General features: G+C 44.5%; 1 protein-coding gene across 2 annotated transcripts in view; it reads right to left on the reverse strand.

Moving 5' to 3' along the window:
• Nucleotides 1-20,098, reverse strand: part of wnt7bb (wingless-type MMTV integration site family, member 7Bb) — a 36,939-nt gene that overhangs the window by 6,948 nt on the left and 9,893 nt on the right. For both annotated transcript variants that reach the window (XM_074634272.1, XM_074634271.1), the window contains exon 2: nucleotides 19,442-19,668. In XM_074634272.1, the coding sequence (XP_074490373.1) occupies nucleotides 19,442-19,668 (227 nt within the window). The remainder of the gene's footprint in view (nucleotides 1-19,441; nucleotides 19,669-20,098) is intronic.

Consider the following 20,098-nt stretch of genomic DNA (forward strand, 5'->3'; position numbering starts at 1 on the left):
CAATATGAATAAGTACAGTACATGTTTAGCACCTAACCACAACCATTAAAGACCTATGTACACATATCTAAGACACCCAGTCAGTTACCCATCCTACCTTGTTTTGTAAACCCAAATATCTTTCGTATCTGACCTCAAAACAGCTTCCAAAGTTATTTTAGCATGCTTTTATAATATTGTAAAACTGTCCTTATTTGGGCAAATGCTGACCACGGTCACCTTCAGCACAACAAACTTTCAACACTCCACTCCAGTCACATTATGAGTTGCAGCAGAGATTTTGACCTTGATAAACGGCACAGAAATGCCTCCATCGTCTTGATAAGCCACCAGTGTTTCCTCCCCTACTCCTTAACAGCTTCCCTCCTGCACCTTGGTAGAAATGTGGTCACATTTCCGACCGCAAAGTCCTTGGACCCTGCAGCCTGCGAGAGTGCAGTGTTGGAATTCCAGTGTGGGAGAGAGAGCTGGTCTAGGTGCTGTCCAAAGTGCTGAATTCCTCTACAGGAGCACCTTGTGCTGCTGCCCACGCTGCAAACAGCTGGGGTCTGCAGGTCTGGCTGCCTCACTCACACACTGCTTACTGACTAGAAGGGAGACACTCCGGGGAGCAAGAGCCAGGTGGTACAGAGACTGCACGAGAGAAGCTCATCAGCAGCTAAACATGTTTTACCTGTGGCTGTGTGTGCTATACTTAAAGTGCTGCTGTGGGAACATCTTATTAATCAAATTTATTCTGTACTTTCATCTGATCATGTGACAATGATCAAATTGAAAGATTATGAGTTGAGAAAATGATCTGACTGTGTGGGCTTATGGTACTGGAACACAATGTCATCAAGCAAAAATAAGATGCAGTTTAATACTTTTACTAATAAATGTTAAAGACTAACAAATTTGTGCCACAACCTATGGTTATTTTGATTATTGATTAAAGACAACCTATTCTGCAAATTCACAAAGCCCAAAGCCCAACCCCAATCGGAGTTACTCTCCCAAACAGAATCACTGCTCCTGAACTGCCTGCAACGCCTCGCTTGAAGTCCCGCCTTTTCTTCCATAACGTGGTGATGTCACCAAGTAACATATTTGCATAATACCTGCCTAGCGGCTCGTTTGGCACGCCCCCAGACAAAGCTAGTTAGAGCGGAGCTAGAGCGGAGTCTGAAGAGTTTAGCTGGGTTGACCAATCACAACAGAGTGGGTTGCAGCACACCGGTATGAGAAAAGTAAAGCGTTTTTTTTAACATTAAAGCATGTAAACATGTTCTAGTAGAAACCCAAAATAAAACATGCACGTGAAAATAAGCACCTCTTTAATATGTTCAATGCTCAAAGTGATGTCTCACACACGAGAGGGTGAAACCAACAAATGTTTGACATTTTAACATCTTATCGTTTCAGCACAAAAACAAATCAAGTTTTTTTTTCACATTATCAAATAACAGTTCTTTGGAATACCAAAAAAAGGAAAAAGGAAGCCAAAGGACACATTTAGCCAAAAGGTCGGTGACGATAACCGTGCCATACCGTTCCTTTTTCTTTCCCAATATCTCCGAGTCTTCTGCTTCTCTCCTAATGGCTACGGAGGGCTGCATGGCTTAAAAGGCCTCCCATGGTCTAAAACAGACTGTGGGCTATTACAACCCCGGCCTCCCTTCAACTGGCAGTAATCTGGAAGCGGCTGAGCAGCAGAAACAAGTCTAACCGCAGAGCACAGAGGAATGTTTTATAAGTCTTTTGATCTACGTTGTGTAATGTACTCAGTTGCAATTATTTGAATTCTCTCTAGGTGAAACTGCATTTTTTTTTTCTGCACTTCAGAGAGCCATGATGATTTATCATTTCCTCAGTGGCTTTCAGAGAAACAGCCAAGAAGCTTGTCAGATCAGTTTTGGCAACAAACTTCAACGTATTACGTTGTACAGATTCTAAAACGGCAACTCCAGTTGTTCTGGACATTGTGACTCAATGTCACTGCAGAAGATTTGGGTGTAGAGCAAAGAATATATCAAACCTTCTGTGGTCTGAGATTCCTCAGAGGCTGATTTATAGTAACATCTAGTAAGAAGAACTGCAATCATTTTTCAGTGCACTGGTTTGGACTATTTGGCTATAACATGCTCAAACATGTCAGATGTGACAGATGTACGAAACTTTCTGAGTGCAAAATGGAGTTGAAACTGTTTTGAATCTAGTGAATCACCAAATGACGAAATAAACCTCAGTGTCGACAATAAATAAACTGTCAGATACTGCAGACAGTCATGTCCACCAAAAACAGAAATAATATCCTAAAATGAGCAAATGGAGGAAATGTTTACATCTGCAGCAGCAAAGTACAACAATAAAGTGGAAATTATAAGGAAATAAAACACAAAAATGCCTCGGTACGGGCCTGTGTAATTTTGCCTGACCAAATAAACTTTTAACAATTTTAAAAGTTACTAGACGTAAAAATTCTTTGCTTATTTTACCTAATTTAATGGGCCCAGACGGTGCGGTCAGATAGAGCCAAGGCTGCTAGCGTTCTAAGTCTTGGCATGACTGCTTTGCATGAAGCAGGATAGTGAAATGCACTTATCTGTTGGGGTTTATATTTGCCTATTGCCTAATTTTATGGAGCTTTTTCGCATTAGGTACTTCTAAATAAACGGCATATAAGCAGTCATTTGCAGCTGTTTTTTATTCCATTTCCTCTTCTTTCTTCAGAAGGATTTTTTTTTTTTTGCACCTCTTATTCTAGTCTCAAGGGCATTTTTCTGAACTCTCACAGACGTTTTCACCCAAAGCCACTGTTAATTTCCTATCTTGGCACTGGCGCTGCCGAGCTAATACCACGGCCACAGGTTTGCCCGGTGGGGACTGACTCACAACCACTTGCTTCTCTGGTTAGCAGCAGCAGAGCTGAGCCCCACCAGCTTTGTGGTAACGTTCTGCTGCCCCCACCTCACACACACACACACACACACGCGCACGGACGGAGTCGCGCAACCATAACGTACGTGCATTCACACGCATACATAACATACGCACGAGAATACTCAGTGACCGGCCACATAATAAAAATACACAACACGCTCCCACTATACCCTCCACCCTCATGCACTGTTAAAAACACATTTGCACATTGGACGCACAAACAGAGCGTCACTGTAATGTTTAAAACAGGATAAAGGCAGTTTCCAGAGAAAGGGTGGTTCCCTGAGCCGTAGATGCATGCCCATTTCTGGGCCCATTGAGTCGCGCTGCTCATGGGGAAAATGATGATGATGGGGCTTGTACTGGTTGTCACCCCCCGCTGGGTCTGGCACTGCCAAGGCTCTGGCTGGCCATAATGAAAGCCAATTACACAAGCCGTGGAGCTGTGGCCATCAAGACCCTCTTTTTTCTTTGTGCAACGAACCAGACAAGACATCGGAAATCAGATCTTTAAAACGTGTTGTCCGCTGGGTATAAATATCCATGTGTGTGGAGCGTTCAATCTCCCTCTCAATCATATTATGTGTGACGATTCTTTAAATGAAAAACATAAAAATCAACTTTATTCACAATGCAGTTATGCTTGAACTGTTGTCAAACTTATTTTCAGGTTAGATTTTAAGTAGAAAGGCATGATGAATAGAGCATTTTGGTGCCCCAAGGTGGCTGAAATGAGAGACCCAAAGGTTCTGAACAAAACAAATATATGAATATAACCACAACCAGGACACTCCATATTTCAACAACAATGCTCTGTTGTCTCGTGCTGCATGTGCAACATCATTTTTACTCCCGTGCCCTCAGGAAAAGGGAAGGCCCAGCTTTGCTGAACAGCCATGTGGTTGATGAAAACGCGGCGGAGAAAAAGCACCCATAACAGCAGCTGAAAGCCCTACAGAGGCTGGCCCCAGAGTCCTGACAGCCCTCCAGGAGGAACCACCCTGGGATAGCCTCGCTAGCTGCCAGTGGAAAATTGGAGTGACCAGAAAAACCTCAATGAACTTGGAAACATCCAGGAGAGAAGAATGGGGGAATATTAAACCAGATGTCTAATGGAGTTTAGTGGCAAGTGTCTGCTACACTATCCAAGAAAGTAAGGAGGAAGAAGATCAGCCGTGCTTCACTCGGAGCAGGTACAAGCATTCATAAACATGCAGTTATATCCCCGCGTCCGGGACTAAAACCAGAGATGTAGTGAAAGCTACTGACTCAGTACGCCTTGGCCTTCACATTAACTGACCACACCACGTTGGACAGCGGCCCCTGCTGAAGCGCCCGTTGTGTCTTTTGACCATCAGCTGAAACTGGGACACAAAAAGAAATCTCTGGATGTAGTGGCTCGCCACTAAAACGGCAATCTGTGTTTAGAGCCGGAGGCAGGCGCACCGCTAGACAAATTTCACATGACACAGTACGGGAAGATTTACAACCGACGACACTACACAGGCAGCGCTGCTGCTGCTGCTGCAGTATAGGCTAGCTGATGTAGTAACACTGCCGCTGACCTCAACAGGCCTCGCTTTCTTCACCGCTCACAGGCCATGGTGAGGCTGTGTCGCTGAAAAGAGAGGACAGGGAAAGGATATACTGAAGGGACTTGGACACGGGGCTGTGGGGGCCGCTGCCGTGTCCAAAAAACAATCCACGCTCAGTGTTGTGTGCCTCAGATCAGCGGGTCCACCAGGAAATGTTCATAGGGCTGGCCAGATAGGGCCAATGAAAATCTTGGGGTGGCACACCAAAACCAAAAGCCATGACCACATTGCAGGATTATGCTCTTGTAGTATAGGCTGTAGTTGAAAACTATGTCAATGTGAGAGTTAAGGAATCACTGATGTCTTATTTTACTGCTCATGTTACTAATTATCTGATGTGCATAGACTAACACCAGTACAGTTCACATTTTGAGGTCCACAACAATCCTGTTTTAATGTATTCGGTATGTTTATATACATGTTAGACCATTCAATTGTTGTTCAAATAGGCTAGTTGTCCTTCCCCTGAAAGCACCAGCGTGTAGCATTTAGGGGGATTTATTGGCAGAAATGTAACACAATATTAATAAGTATGTTTTCTCTAGCCTCTGTGGTTGCAATACTGTGCTGTTCTGCTTTAGGGTCATTCCCGCTTTCTCGTCGTCCACCGGAGTTCTTCTGCACGCTTGGCACGCGGGAGAAGTTTCAGTTGGTTGCAATCTGCAACCTCACCGCTAGATGCCGCCAAATCCTACACACTACAGCTTTAAAAAGACGAATACGTAGCTTTAATCTGGAGGAGTACATTGCAAAATATTGACTGGGAACAAGCAACTCGCGAGGGGGGGTCAGCGTTTGTATAAGGTTGGCCATGGTCCACCCTGGCCCCCTTTGGCGCTGCCACTGGTGCCTATCCCATCACGAGATAAAGGGTTCAAATCTAATCTGTTTTCTAGCCGGTGAAACAACAAATGGGCAACAAACAGCACTATATTACATCTAATAACTTACTTTCTGAATACTATTTTGTATTTCTTGGCTACAATGATGACTTAACTCACCTGTACAGAAGAGATATTGTATATGTTGTGCTTGTTTAGCTTTTTTTAAATTGTCTTAGCTGTATGTGATTGTTTGGTTTCTGGCAATGAGAACGCTACTGACACCCAGATTCAAATTGTGTCAGCATACTTGGTGTGCATAGGTGCATAGGAAGGTGTGTGAGCTGCAGTGGTGCACGCTGTAAGAGCACTGACACAACTTACTCACTGCAAAGGTGAGGAGGAGCCGATATAGTAAGAGGATAGGAGAAGAGATTTGGCACATGAAAGGGGGGCCGGAGAGAAGTAGTTTAGGCTGGAATACTGGCGGGGGTCTCGTCAAGCAACAGGAAAACGGACCGGCAGAGCCCAGCAGTGCAGTTGAATGGCCTCTCCACACAAGCCGGGCCTGTTGGTGGAGCAGTGAAGGGGAAAGCTTTTTAAAGCCCCCCCCACCACCACCACCACCCTGATCCCGGACATGCACTCACACCCCCGGGGACAGATTGCATAAGAAATGACATCTCAACAACACAACGATACACTGGAGTTTCAGAGCTTCATATCCATTAAAGCACAAGGGCATCCTGTCACGGACAAATGGCACCACGGTGAACAAAGGGAAAAGTGTCACCTGCTGGTGGCCACGGGTCTTTACACTTGTGGTGATGTTGACAGACAGTATATTATAAACAGGACAGGAAACTTTGTTTTTTTTCATCTAGAGGAAGTTGAAAATTCCCAAAACTCACCACCACTTTGTCTCAATTACCCACCAACTATATGTTTAAGGTGGACAGGGAGATTACCGAAGTAGGAACGATTACTGCTTCTGGAGTTGCATGTAGATTCACTGACTTTAAAGTAAATCCTGTTAAAGGTTTTTCTACTTATTCCCCCTGCTCTCTTTGCCTTGCTGCACTTCCACTCTCCAAATAAAGTGAAACCCCTAAAGCCAATAAAGTCCCTACTCTTCATTTAAAAAGCCAAAACAAAACTTTATATGGCAAGATATATGAAACATACCACCAAAAACTTCAACAAAAAAGTGAATGAAAAAGAAATTGGAGATACTTTTAGGCACTAATTGTATGTATAAGTTCATGCACAGTCTATTAAAAACAGTTATGTTTCCAGACTGTACATATATAATAAAGTTATGACACCCAAAACACTGAAAACAAGTTCTACCCAAAGCCTTGCCCGGCGCTGGAACTGTGTCTCCAGGGCCCCATGGAAGGGGAAGAAAGTTGGAGGAAAACCCCTTTGCTTTGTATACCAATCACTGAACTGACTAATGCGCTCTCTACTACTGTTTTCCGTTCCGCTTTATGTACCGTTGCTATGAACATATGCTCCCAGCAAATTATAGACAAAGTTGTGGTCCGTGAGGTTTGCAGCTTGAGGAATTAGCACAGCCGTGTTCCTGTACAATAAAATAATATTGTTTTACCAGAAACTAGGCTCCACATTCTCCGTGCGCTCACATCATGGAGCTCGGGGGAAGTGACACGCTTTGGCACAGCCGGCTCACTGTAGGGTCCCGAGTTTGATTCTTATAATAAGGAGGGCTTTGAGCAGTAAAGCTAAAACAATTATGGGGGTATTTAACGTTGCCGGTATTAAATGCTGAGAATCTAAGTAAGCTGCCTCCCAGGCATAGAAAATTGGGCTGGCATCTCAAAAGCATCCTTTTTCTTCCCTGATCTCCCCGAGGTGGAGATAAAGCTTTTTCACTGAATACCGAGACTTGCTAAAACAGGCACAAATCCTTCTTCCCACCCTTTCATCCTAATAATGAGACCGAATCAGGACCTCACCTGCTCAGATCTGGAAACGCGCGGGCCTGCTACGCGCCGCACACGGTAATCACCGAGTTCATTTGAGGACAACGTCGAGGATTTTCCTCAATTTCGATCCCACTCAACTTTGTTTCATCTTCAGTGGAAACCTATTTACCGAGATATATATCAATCCCACATCATATCATTGGGGATATCATTATCATCATCACTATAATCAGCGAGTCAAATGATGACATGTTTCCTTTTCTCGTTACAAAAGAAACCCCCAGACCCGACGTTTCCATATTGATACTCATCAAACCCTCAGATAAAGCTCCAGGTCTCTTAACATCCTCTCAGTGTCTCTTTGCCTCACTGGCTCTCTCTGCGCTCTCACCTAAGTGGGCCAGTAGCGGTGTGATTGTTGGCACATGTAAATGTCCAGTGGCGGCCCTGCGTGTAGAGAATACAGTGATCGGCCTGGGATTGTGTGGAACAAAGCGCGCTGTGAGATTACAGTTGATCCTCTCGCATCCTGTTTCCTCCTGCGTCTAGCGGCACTGGCAGACACAGACAGACGCAGATCCCACCGATAACACGGGAGGGGAGGGGCGAATGACACACACACACACACACGGGGGCCCGAGGGCCCAGGACGACCCCGGGCCACGTCAGCAGACGGACGGTGGGTGGGCAGGAGCGCGAGCGCGAGAGAGAGAGAGAGAGAGGGGTGAGGGAAAGGAGAGGGACCCCAGCTCCCGACACACCCACACAGTCTGAGACAGAGACAGAGCTGATGAATGAACAAGGGGCCTGGCGATGATGATAGCGCTGTTTGGTCGCGTAGGACGAGAGGCCCCACCCTTAGATACCGACACATGTTGTGGGCAGGGGATGTGAGGCGAAAAATTGGGAGAAAAAGAGTAAGAGATGACCTTTACCAAGCCGTGATGACCACAGCCCACACACTGCAGAACAGGAACACATCAGACTCCCCTATCTGATAAAAACATCCTGCACACTGGGACACACACACGCAGATATACAACTGCTCTGTTTTCTCTGGACTCGCACAGAGGAGGGCAGAGAGGATTACGGCTACCCACATGATGACGGGCTGAAAAATAGGCCTTTTATCCGCCACCGTTCCACCATAACACAATGCACGCATCATTTCCACGCTGTTATCCGCATAGCATCAAGTACTTGGCCGCCCGCGAGCCAAACTGCAGTTTTGCTTGCAGCTCAAGATATTTTATCTTTTCTGTTTTTGCGATCGTAGCCTCGATATGTTTTTGTAATCTAAACGGGATAACAGAAGTAGGTGACTGATTACATATCTGAGTCGATAACCACAATGTGCCCGAAGGGTGCACAACCAACACCAAACTAATCCCACAAAGGGGAAAAAGCTCGGCGGCAGCGAGATGATTGATGGTACTTTAGGAGAGTTCACCAGTGTCAAAGTACCCAATTGTGTGCTCTTGAAAAAAACCCAGTTTTTGAAGAATGGGTTTTCGACTGTCTTTATTACACTAGTCCTGGGTATAACACTCATGGCCAACTCACTAAGCTCATATGTCAAACTGGGTAACGTCGTAGTGTTGTCAAGGAAGAATTTAACTGTGAAGCCTCTCTCTATAGGCAGAGAAATCTGAGTTTAGAGATTGATTCCTTCTCCTTTAAATGTTGCATCGGGTTGACAATGTAGGTGGCTTCGGTTACACTGCACGACTGACTTAAACAAAGAATGTTTATCCTGTGGTCGATATTTAACTTGTGTGTTTTTAAGACGGCATCACATGATTTACAAGGAGTTTTGTCGAAAAAGCTCAGCTGGTCGATATTAATATTTCAACTTGCATTTCCTCTTGCTTTGTCAAAACGAGGAAACAAAGCAGCGAACGGAACCACATGGTCATTTGAACAGATTTCCTCGTCCGTTCATTATTAGCCTTAGGTTGGACTGCGATGTTGTACTCGCATTCTGCGGGGATATGATTTCACCACAAATGACCATCAACTGATTCCGAGAAGGGGAAGGAGCTCCGCCAATGCATTTATAATCTGCAAGTATTTTGTTGTCCTCAAACCGGGAGCTGGTAGTAAGTGTATGAGTATGAGAGGAGAGATGCTGGATGTGTGTGGGGAGAAACAAAGCTAATGATTGGCTATTTTAAGCCTCCAACAACAAATAAAACGTGAGGATTTAATGCGACTGCCACTGTAGATTTTTTTTATATTCCACCTGATTATATGTATCAAATGATCGTGACTCATTTCTGCCTGTGAAAGCTGCTGCGAGGCCATTGTCTTCTGTTATAATAACATTAGTCAAAGTGGTCTGAAAAGCCAAAGCCATCACCGATCGTTTTCATTTAAGAACGCGGGGCGATAAAAAACACGACGCACAGACTTTCTATTGTTCAGAACAGCTTAAGATATCAAAACCAAAATCCAGTGCATCTATTGTCTCCGACACACTGCATCCAAAACCTTCAATCTTCAACAACTCCAGCTTTTGTAAAAAAAAAAAAAAAAAAAGGGTACAGAATGTAAAACCAAAATCCAACCACATCCTCTTTGCACTTCTCCTGTTCCACTGTTTAAAAGTGGGGATACAGAAACCGACCTCAGCCCTGAGTTATGTCTGGCTCTATCTGTCTGCAGTGACCTTTCCCCTCCTCTGAGAGGAGGGAGTCCTGCATCTCCAGCTCCCGATCGAGTACGTGCCTGTCCGGGAGTTCTTTCCACACAAGTGGTTTTCAATGAACCTGCTGACTTAAATATCCTTTTATCTGACTAGACGCTGGTTTGGCCCCTGCAGCCCTGCAGACCTGGCAGGTGGATCGCCCGCTGCCTTCACTTCCAAATGGGAGACGGGTGAACGAGGGAAGAGGGAGGGAGTGACTGGCTTGACGACCCGATATCATGCCGTGTAATCGACGTATATAGACGTCTGTATTAACATGCAGTACCAGCAGGGCCGACAAAGCCACTTTGTGAAGTTCATGGAAAACATCATAGTCACTGAGTTAGGGTCAGGCAAGAAAACTCCTTATTTAGGGTAAGGGAAAAAGTCATGGCTGGGCTTAAAGGGACTGTTTGTAAGAATCAGAAATGCTTGCTAACAGCGACAACTGTGGCCGTTAAGTCAACGAAAGTCAGCGTCCTGTTGCTGGCGCTTGTGCTCGCTCTACATAGACATGAACGAGCATCGCTCAAAACAGTGAGGCGACACACGTCAGCTAATACCACAATATCACTCTATATTTCAGCTGCTTGGCAGTAATGTTAGCTGACCAGACGAAGGTCTCTCCATTAATCACTGCTGATCCTAGTGTTGGCTTTTCCTGCTTCAGCCTCCTGACCGCGATCGGAGGGAGACACCGGCACCCGGTCGGAGACGATAACGTTTCTCTCTGCGGAGCCCCGTCGCTTCACAAGACACGGGAAACCTCTGTTGGTCTGGAGGAGCTGCAGCAGTTATTTCTGCACAAAAGTCCACTCACTAGATATTCTCAGTGCTACGAAGTCTTCTGCAGTGTGTAGTGTGCGCGCATGCACGTGAGAGTGGAGCGAGCTGAGTGAAGGCAGGCAGGCAGGCAGAGGAGCAGAGTACAGCAGAGACTCCGGCCCTGGAGACCAAAGCTACGGTCTCCCCCGCGTCCTCCGACCGCGGCCAACACTGTTTTGCTAGACGGGCTTCACTAGATACAACCAAGAGGTTTTGGTGCTTCCATGTAGTTTGTGTTGGAGTCTTGTCTGAACAGCGTAGCCACATGCGAGCGTGCATATGCGAGCGCGCATGGGACACCGACCCGTGTGATTTGTACGTGTAAGAAGTTACAAACAGTCCCTTTAAAATAAGTACGTAAACTAAGTAAAACACATACGGAAACAACGTAACGTCACAACACATGCAGGCGTGTAATATTCACACCGCGGCGAGGCAAAACGCGACACTGACACGTTTTCTTCTGGGCGGGTCTTTTACACGCTTTGCCGTCAGACTGGGTTGGGCTGGGCTGCGAGGTGATACTATAAAGGAGGATGGGGAAATACAGACTTGAAGAGACCCTCTATTCTCCTCCCTTCAGTCTAAATCCTCCACATTTGATCCTACTTGCATTTCGTAACCAGGTCTCCTGTTCTCATCCTGAGAGTTTCTAGTCACGACGCGCAGCTTGAGGCAACAACTCAGTGTCTATCTGAGGTAAAAGAGAGAGAGAGAGAGTGAACTGGACGGAAAGCAAAAGTGACAGAGGTACGATGTAGGTCACAGAGCAAAACAGACTTTTCCTTGCATCTTTTCGGAAAAGCCTTTTTGCTTCAAAGTAAGAAACAATCTCTTGCCTGCAATTCCACCTAAGCACGTCGATCTGGCCTCCTTTAGACAGAAGATATATTCTAACGTTGGTTTGTGGTAGGGCTGTCGCAGTATTCGCAATATTGACAAGCCAACCGCAGTGGATAGCAAGCAACCGCCACGTTTTTTCTTATTTGAATTCTTTGCAACGGGAGTGCCACATGTCATGCCACAAACAGCGATGAGCGTCTATTCACTGCTGAGCGCTTCACGTTTGGTGTTTTTTTTTCTGGTTGTCGAGAGTTGAAAAATGTTCAACTTTGGGCAAAACTCCACGGTGATATTCAGCCTTCCCTTCATCCAGAGCAAGTAATCTACCTACTCTACCGACATTTTGATATTCCGTATCATAGCAACGAGCTTAACCAAAGCGCAGCTGAAAAAAAACACTGCGCCTCATTGCCCTTCTTTGTTCTGCATTTAACAAAAAACAAATGTTTAAAAATCTACAATATACCTAATATTACCCTAACAATACATTTTATTTATATAGCACTAAAATCAGGATAAATAAAGTAATTTGAAAAAAAAAAAAAAAGTTGCAATAATACCGCATATCGCGAAATTCCTTCAACGCGACAGCCCTACTTTGTGTCACTGCTAAAGAAACAGCAGTATTCCCTCTGCAGCGAAAAGGGCTCACCTGCCCAAGTGCTGCATCTATTCTTGTGCAACGGGCCCAGAGGCAGAGCGATTGAACTTTTGTAATATTTCACCGCCGGGACAACAAGAAACCTCTTTCAGATGGAAAAGCATGAATCAGGACGGTGACAAACTGGCTGGAAAGTCAAACAGAGAGTAACCAGAGCAGGCCCATTTTATGACAAGGGGGCCAGTGTTGGCCTTTGATGCTGAGTGTAGCCGTTGAAAGGTGTCCGTTTTCAAGCCCTATAATCGCCGACGTCAATTGCACTGCAATCTGAACGGAGCGGTAAGGTGTTCGCGAGCAGGTCTTTTAAGTGAAGGGCATCTCTGTTGCAGGTGGTTAACTGAAGGAATGTGTGATGCTAGATGCTTTATATCAGTTGAGTCAAAACTGAACATTAAAGAAGGAAACAAAGGTTCAAATAATAGAAGAAATGCAACAGGAAAACAAAGCATAAACTGTGTAAGAGTTGAGGTATGGGGCAAAGATCACTGGCTGGATCTAAAAGACACGTCAACTTATTATGTGAGATGTGTAACAGAAACCACATGGGGCTTTCGATGCACTTCACGCGTGGGTGAACACACTCAAATACGCATAATAAAACGGCATCAACAAATCACAGCCCTGGGATCAGTCTTGACAGAAATATTTAAAATAGAATGATTCATCCAGAAAGCGGGCCAAGGATTATGATTGGAGGATTGACCACGTTTGCCATTCTCATCCTGAACCCCCTCCTCCTCCGTTCCTCCGTTCCTCCCGACTCGCAGATGGATTTGTCTCTAATTTCATTATTACTTCTTAATAGACTGCAACAGGCCACTCAATAACACCCATTTCTGTTAGCACGGGATAATTCATTCCACATTTTTACAGACTGAGAGTACCAACTGGTGCCAGCACCGTAGCCGGGCACACGGAGAAGACTGCTAAATCTGCTTTTGCAGAGGAAACAGAGACGCGCTTAAATTGCCAGTTTCAAATCTCACTGCGAGTTTATGGTGTTGTTCTCCAATTTGTCAGTTAGAGCATAATAAGGGAGCCAATGCTTTCTGCAAAACAGAGGAGCTGGTGAGGGATGGAGCTGCAACAAGAAGAAGGGGGCGATGCTTTCATTTTCCCATCAATCCATTAAAAGTGTTCAGCAGACTGTCAGACAACAGGGAAGGTGCCAGCAGAAGCTGAACTAAAAAAATATTCTTTTCTGTTTACACTAGAAGAGTGAAATAAATATCAAATGACCAGCCTTTGAAACTGAATCACCTCTGCTGAATGAAGATATCTCAGGCTCTGTAATGCTCAATAACCCGACTATTAATGTGTGCTCTCTTGGAAAGCGAATGTAATACCGTGGAGAAGCTCCAGAAACAGAGAGACTGCCTCCAAGTGCCGGCAGCACAGAGAGAATGCATTAGACTTGCGGTCGGCTGATCTTTAGTTCTTGAAAAAATGCCGACATCTCCTCCCTCCAGTCCAAAACTAAGACTGGATCACAGAGCGGGGGGAAAGGTTTAGTGTTCATAATTTGGGGGATTTGAATGAAAAACTTAAATGGGAGCGGAACGGGAATAGCTTTTCCCCTGCACTTGATTATGATGATGTGGGAATTTGCAGATTCGGAGAAGAAGGGATTGGAACATTTTGCTGAAGGGGGGTGTATTCCATGATTTCATATGCCATGCTAAAGGATTCCATAACACATATGGTCAGAAAACATGGTTACATCTTCAAGTCGGGAGCAACAAACACTGGAAACTATCGCAACTGTCGTGTGCGAGGCCGATGGCAGCTTGACAATAAGGTGTTGAGGGGGGAAAACGCTAAATCGCCCGCTTTTGGCAGCGGAGTTCTGCAGTAGCTGTGGCTTCTGTGGTCTCCCACGATGACCTAGTGGGACACTGCTAGACTGAACGAGCGCTGTCGGGTCCCAACCGACGGCCTTCCCACCTAAAGCAACAGCCAACCACACACCTGCATCCTTATCGCTCGGTTAAAGTTCACAGAGTTTAACGCTGTGTCTCAATTTGCATACTTCCGTTCTTAGTGCATAAGTGTGGTCACACTGAGAAGTATGGCAAAATGCAGTGCAATGCAACCACCAACCTATTTAAAAAATGGCAGGCGAGGAAGCTGCAGCGGTTGCGATTGGCATGGCAACCACCGAACTATACAAAATTAAGTGATATGTGGGGGTATTTTTTCACTAAGTACCACTATACTGTAGTCGGATAGAAAGTGTTATTTGGGTTAATTGATCCGTCTGAATTTAATAACTGAGCTTCCGGTGAGTGCACAACAGCCATGTGCGCTTTGAGACAACACTATCCTGACGAAATCGCGCACTACGCAAGTATAAGTATATAGTGCACAGTGTACTACATGGAAGTGTACTAAGAGAAGTATCCGAATTGAGACACAGCTTAACTTTGATAATTATCTATCTCCATGCAAACTAAATTAATATTTATTTAATATACTGATACTTCAACACCAACTAATGGTTAAGTAGTAAAAGTGTGAATGAGAGGAACCTTCTAAGAATCTAATACAGTCATCATTTAAGGAACTGCAGAGTGAGGGTCACATTGTGTAACCGTTGTTCTATTTCACACACGCTCCTCACCTCCCCTGCTGTGACACTAACACAAAAAACATGTCTTTAATATGAGTAACACATCCGAGGACACTGTCACTGTCTCCAGATAACCAGACAATAGTCTCTCAGGTTTAAAACAAGTTTGACTATAGATCAGTGTAGAAAGTCAACCGCCACATTTCACCTTCATTTCCGTTGAGCAAAGATGGTGATGGTGGGTGGCACAGCTGACACAAGGTTGGTTTTAATGTGCTCTCTCTCCACATATGATGCCATGTCCTAAAGCGTCAATCATCAGATACTTTGTGCAATAGTAATAAGTGCAATATCAAACAACAAATCTTACAACTCACTCATCAGGTGTGCGAGCTGAAAATAAGCTCTGAAAAGATTTGTCATATGTCGTGTCTCCAGAAGGACGCGATGCCCGGTGCCAAGAGGATTTCTCAGTTCACTTCAAGTCAATTCAACACGACTTTGTTTCCTGTCCGACTAACGTTTTGTGAATTTATTTGTTCATCGCTGAACTTTTGGCTGAACTTTTTAACCACAGCGTATCAAAAACACATTTATTAAACAATAACAATTGTGTGTGAATGGGTGTGTGTGTTCTGGTTTCAATCTGTCACTTGCCAGTGCATTTATTATTGACAGAAATGATTCATTGAATCTTGAATCTTGAACTCACTTTGGTTTTTGTACAGTTACTGATGCTTTTAGCACTTAAAGCTATTTAGTGTAACCTTCTAAAACCATGAATTCAGCATCCCGATCCCTAAACCACCTTCTAAAACCATGAATTCAGCATCCCGATCCCTAAACCACCTTCTAAAACCATGAATTCAGCATCCCGATCCCTAAACCACCTTCTAAAACCATGAATTCAGCATCCAGATCACTAAACCACCTTCTAAAACCATGAACCAGCATCCCGATCACTAAACCAGCGCACCAGCTTCTGTTTAGACAGTTCATACCAACAAGACGGACAAAGAGCCGCTGTGTGCGCCCCAGTGCAGCCACGGGTTCCACATGATATGCCAACGCTGTCAAGACGCACAAACGATGCGACATTTTCTTCCTTTTGCACCCCTCCCTCCCCCCCATGGTGGAGAAGAGGAACAACTCTATTCACTTGAAGGAGACAGGAAGAACAAGGCGCTTCTGCATCTCTGTTACAGTTTTTACCAACTCTCAAGAGATCACAGGGCGCCAATGACACACAGATGGAGCCACCATGTTTTCTCTCTGTGTTCTCTCCATATATCAAACAAACATAAAATCATTTCACAACGATCTCTACAGTTTCTATTTGCTGTATATTAGGGGCAGATTTGTTGTGGTTATCACGTAGAAGAAGAAAAAAGAGTTCCTTTTTTAACTTTATTCAACAAAAAACCCAAATCTTTGTAAATGTGTCAGGGGAACCCGGGGCGAAATCAAGTTCCACATTGGGCTAAAAGAAGACGTCATCGTTGGAAGACTTTCTTGAGAAGGCCACCGAGTCCCGTCATTATTGGACAATCATGGCAGGCCCAGTAGTCATCACTCTCTGACCAGAACTGGACACCAACAGTGATGTGCTCAGCGGTGGCCGCATGAAGCATATATTTGTGCAGATCCACTATGGAAACCAAACAAGAGGAGCGATTGAGAGCGAAGGCGGGCATGAAGTTCAGATGACGCCATGATGGTCGAATGGCCACAAAGATGAGCGACGATGCTCACAATCCCCGTCAGACAAAAATAACTATTTGAATTGCTAAGTCTAGATTTCTATCCTATGAAGTACTTTAGGTAAACAGTATAATAGGTAAAAATATGAACATCAGCAGACGCACAGATGCTTCTGATGAACCGGATGAATCCCTAAATCTCTACGCCCTTCAAAAGGGCATAAAAGACCAAAAGCAGGAGGAGAGAGGATGTCGAGTGTTGAGGCAAACAACATGAACTCCATTACAAAAAAAAAAGAAAGCGCCACATTCACAACAAAGAAAGAAAAAAATGCTTTTGGAGACGGAGCTGGAGCTAATTCAGCTACTCTTTAAGAGGAGTGATTGTTAACAGAGCCACTGGATTAAATGCACAGCCCGACCGCAACGTAATGGCAACAAAGCATCTTCTAAATGAAAGGAAATATATAAAAGTCCCTGTAAAACAAAAGCGATGTGAAAGAGGTTTGCGGAGAGCCAAGTCTCTCAAACAAAAGCATCGTAAATGTAAATGTTTGTCTGCTGCTTAAGGTCTTTTTTTTTTCCTGCATGTATATGTGCACAGCCAGGCATGGACACAACCAATTTAGCCCGATTAACAACAGATGTGTCCATCTATTTTGGTTCGACAAGCGCTCTCTGCAATAACACCATTAGTTGTCTCCTTATTTGCGATATCATTTTTCAACCATACGTTTTCCCCATTAGGCCTCCAGTGCCTTTCGGTAGCTTTTCCATAACTCTGGCATGGCCAGCGACGGTCGGCATGCTGCTAACCAACGGCCTCATTGCAGAACCTCCATCAACAGAAACCAGAGGCGCGCTGGAGGAATACAACATCGTCAATTGAACAGAGGACAACTAAGATGGGCTGGAATCAACCGACGCAAATGGTTATACAAAAGAGAGTCAAAGAGACTGTGTGTTGCTGGTTTGAGTTTTGACTGTGTGATGTGTGCAGCTTGGGTTTGGCTTGTGGAGAGCCATATTTCATGGGGCTCAGAGGGTCGGGGGGCTGGTACCACATTTGTGATACTCCTCTCGTACTGAAACTGAGACAATAGGATGGCTCGAAACACGCGTTATGTAACTCCTGCTCCCGCCTCAAGAGGGAAAGTCACTGGTATTACCATTGGCTTCGTTATCATTACCAAATGACAATCGGTGATCACATGCAGCTATAAAAATGTCTCTGTCCTCTGCTTTGCATACCGCATACAGAGCATCCAAGTTTGTCATGTGTTCAGTTATTTATTTAATGATCCAACGCGCCTCACTCTCAAGCAATGACCTTATCCCTTACACAACAAATCCAAACCTTAACCTCATGATCCTTGATGTTCCCCTAAAATTACCCCTTAAGCAGCTTCAAAGTTACAAAAACATGATTCCATACAATAAATGACTACGTTTACATGCACACTAATAGTCCACTATTATTCAGAATTTGATACGGTTCATGTAAACAGCATATTCTGAATTAGGCCTTATTCCAAATGGAGTATTTTCAAATTAAGACATGTGGGATATACCGATATTATTCAGGTTTCAGGAGCATTCTTTGGACATGCGTACAACGCATACTGTGCGTTCAACCAACTCTGCCGACAGTTTGCAGAGATGCATGCCCAAAAAAACAGCCCACATATCTGGTTGGAAGGAGAAACACACTCCCTTGGAAGTCAACAGGTTTTTGGAAATGTACAAATATCACAATGCCGACCTTTTCAAGAAGCTGGTTGAAAGAAGCTGTTTTCGTTAATCGGAGTATTTTGCTCAAACTGAAGATATACAGTATATACAAATCCAAGACATGCAACATCAAATGTAAAATCGTGTACATCACTTTAGATGCATGTACTTTGTACCATGCTTTTGTATACTTTTTTCTTTAGTGTGTTATATAGTTTGTTTGTGCATGTAAAAGATCTTCAAAGTTATAAAGCCCAAAGTCCACGCCAAATGGAGTTACCCCCCCACCCCCCGCACAGAAACACTACTCCTGAACTGCCTGAAACTCTTTGATTTAAGTCCTGCCTTTTCTTCTGTAACGTGGTGATGTCACCAAGTAACACATTTGCATAATACCCATCTAGCGGCTAGTTTGGTACGCCTTCAAACAAAGCTAGTTAGAGCGGAGCTGGAGCGGAGTCCGAAGAGTTTAGCTGGGTTGACCAATCACAACAGTGGGTTGCGGCACACCGATATGAGAAAAGTAAAGTGTTTTTTGAACAATAAAGCATGTAAACATGTTTTAGTAGAAACCCCAAATATGTAAAAATGCTCCAGAAAATAAGCATAATAGGTCCTCTTTAATTCAGAATGACAGTTTAAGGGTTTCTGGAAGATTCGGGATGCAAAACCTCTGAGTTTGTTGCATGTTGATTGTTTTTTTTGGTGTTTTGGTTGCAAATCTGTCTGAGAATTTGCACCACTGAAGTACAATGTCAATCAAGATGGGTTTTTGTGGCCCTTTCTTGTGTCAAAATCAGATTTTAAGATCTTTAACTATTTCAGTTTATTTTGTGCTATTCCTAAATAGAGCTATGTTTAATTAAATTACCACAACCTGATTAACACACAGATACAGGGGGGGCCCTGACAGGTGAACCCAGCCGTGAAGAAGTCAACTCTAAATCAAAGAATTAATTATAAACTAACCGTGGAATGCACATAAACCTAAATTCAATCCTGATTCTAACTAAAGAATGTTTGACACTTAACAAAATGTCGTCGCTCCAACAGCTGAAGCTCAAACAGGTTCTCGCGAGGTCAGCCGTACACAAACACACACTGTGCCCTTTCCCATCTGTGATAGAACCCAGACTGACCTACTCGCAGCTCCTGGCCGAAGACTGTCCTTTCTCCCAGCGCCGAACAGTTCCAGCGTCCATACCGGAACTGGTACTGACACTCATTGATGCCCATCTGGGCGCCTTCGCCCACAACGATGATGGCGTCCGGGCGGCTCTGGCAGATGGCCCGCTGGCGAGGTGCCAGCCCGGGAATCTTGTTGCAGATGATGTTGGCACCCAGAGCCACCACCGAAGACAGGGCCCTGCCGAAGCGAGAGAAACACACACACCACGCACGCGTGCACACATCACGCATTCGCACACACACACACATCAGACACACACAAACACAGTTAGAACCTCCAGAGGACGGTCAGACTGACTCATTTATGTGAGACTCTCCAGAACAGGATTCAATTCAACCAGTGATTGATGCACGTTCCGTAGTGAGGTGAAAGCCGTACTACGTGAAAGCATGGCCATTTAGTGGATTAGAGGTCAATCAAAAACCTGAAAACATAATCCAACATTAAACATAAGAAAACATAGAGCTAAAAGAGCCCAGAGAGAGAAAACAAGATGCTTATTTGACTACTGGCAATGTCCACATTGGTTTGGATGGTGGGAGTTTGAGTTATGAGCTGGGGTTTTTGTGTTAATTATTAGGTACCATAGCGGGGTGAATAGTAGCCA

Source organism: Sebastes fasciatus, chromosome 4 (assembly GCF_043250625.1).
Source record: "Sebastes fasciatus isolate fSebFas1 chromosome 4, fSebFas1.pri, whole genome shotgun sequence".
NCBI classification, from domain to species: domain Eukaryota; kingdom Metazoa; phylum Chordata; class Actinopteri; order Perciformes; family Sebastidae; genus Sebastes; species Sebastes fasciatus.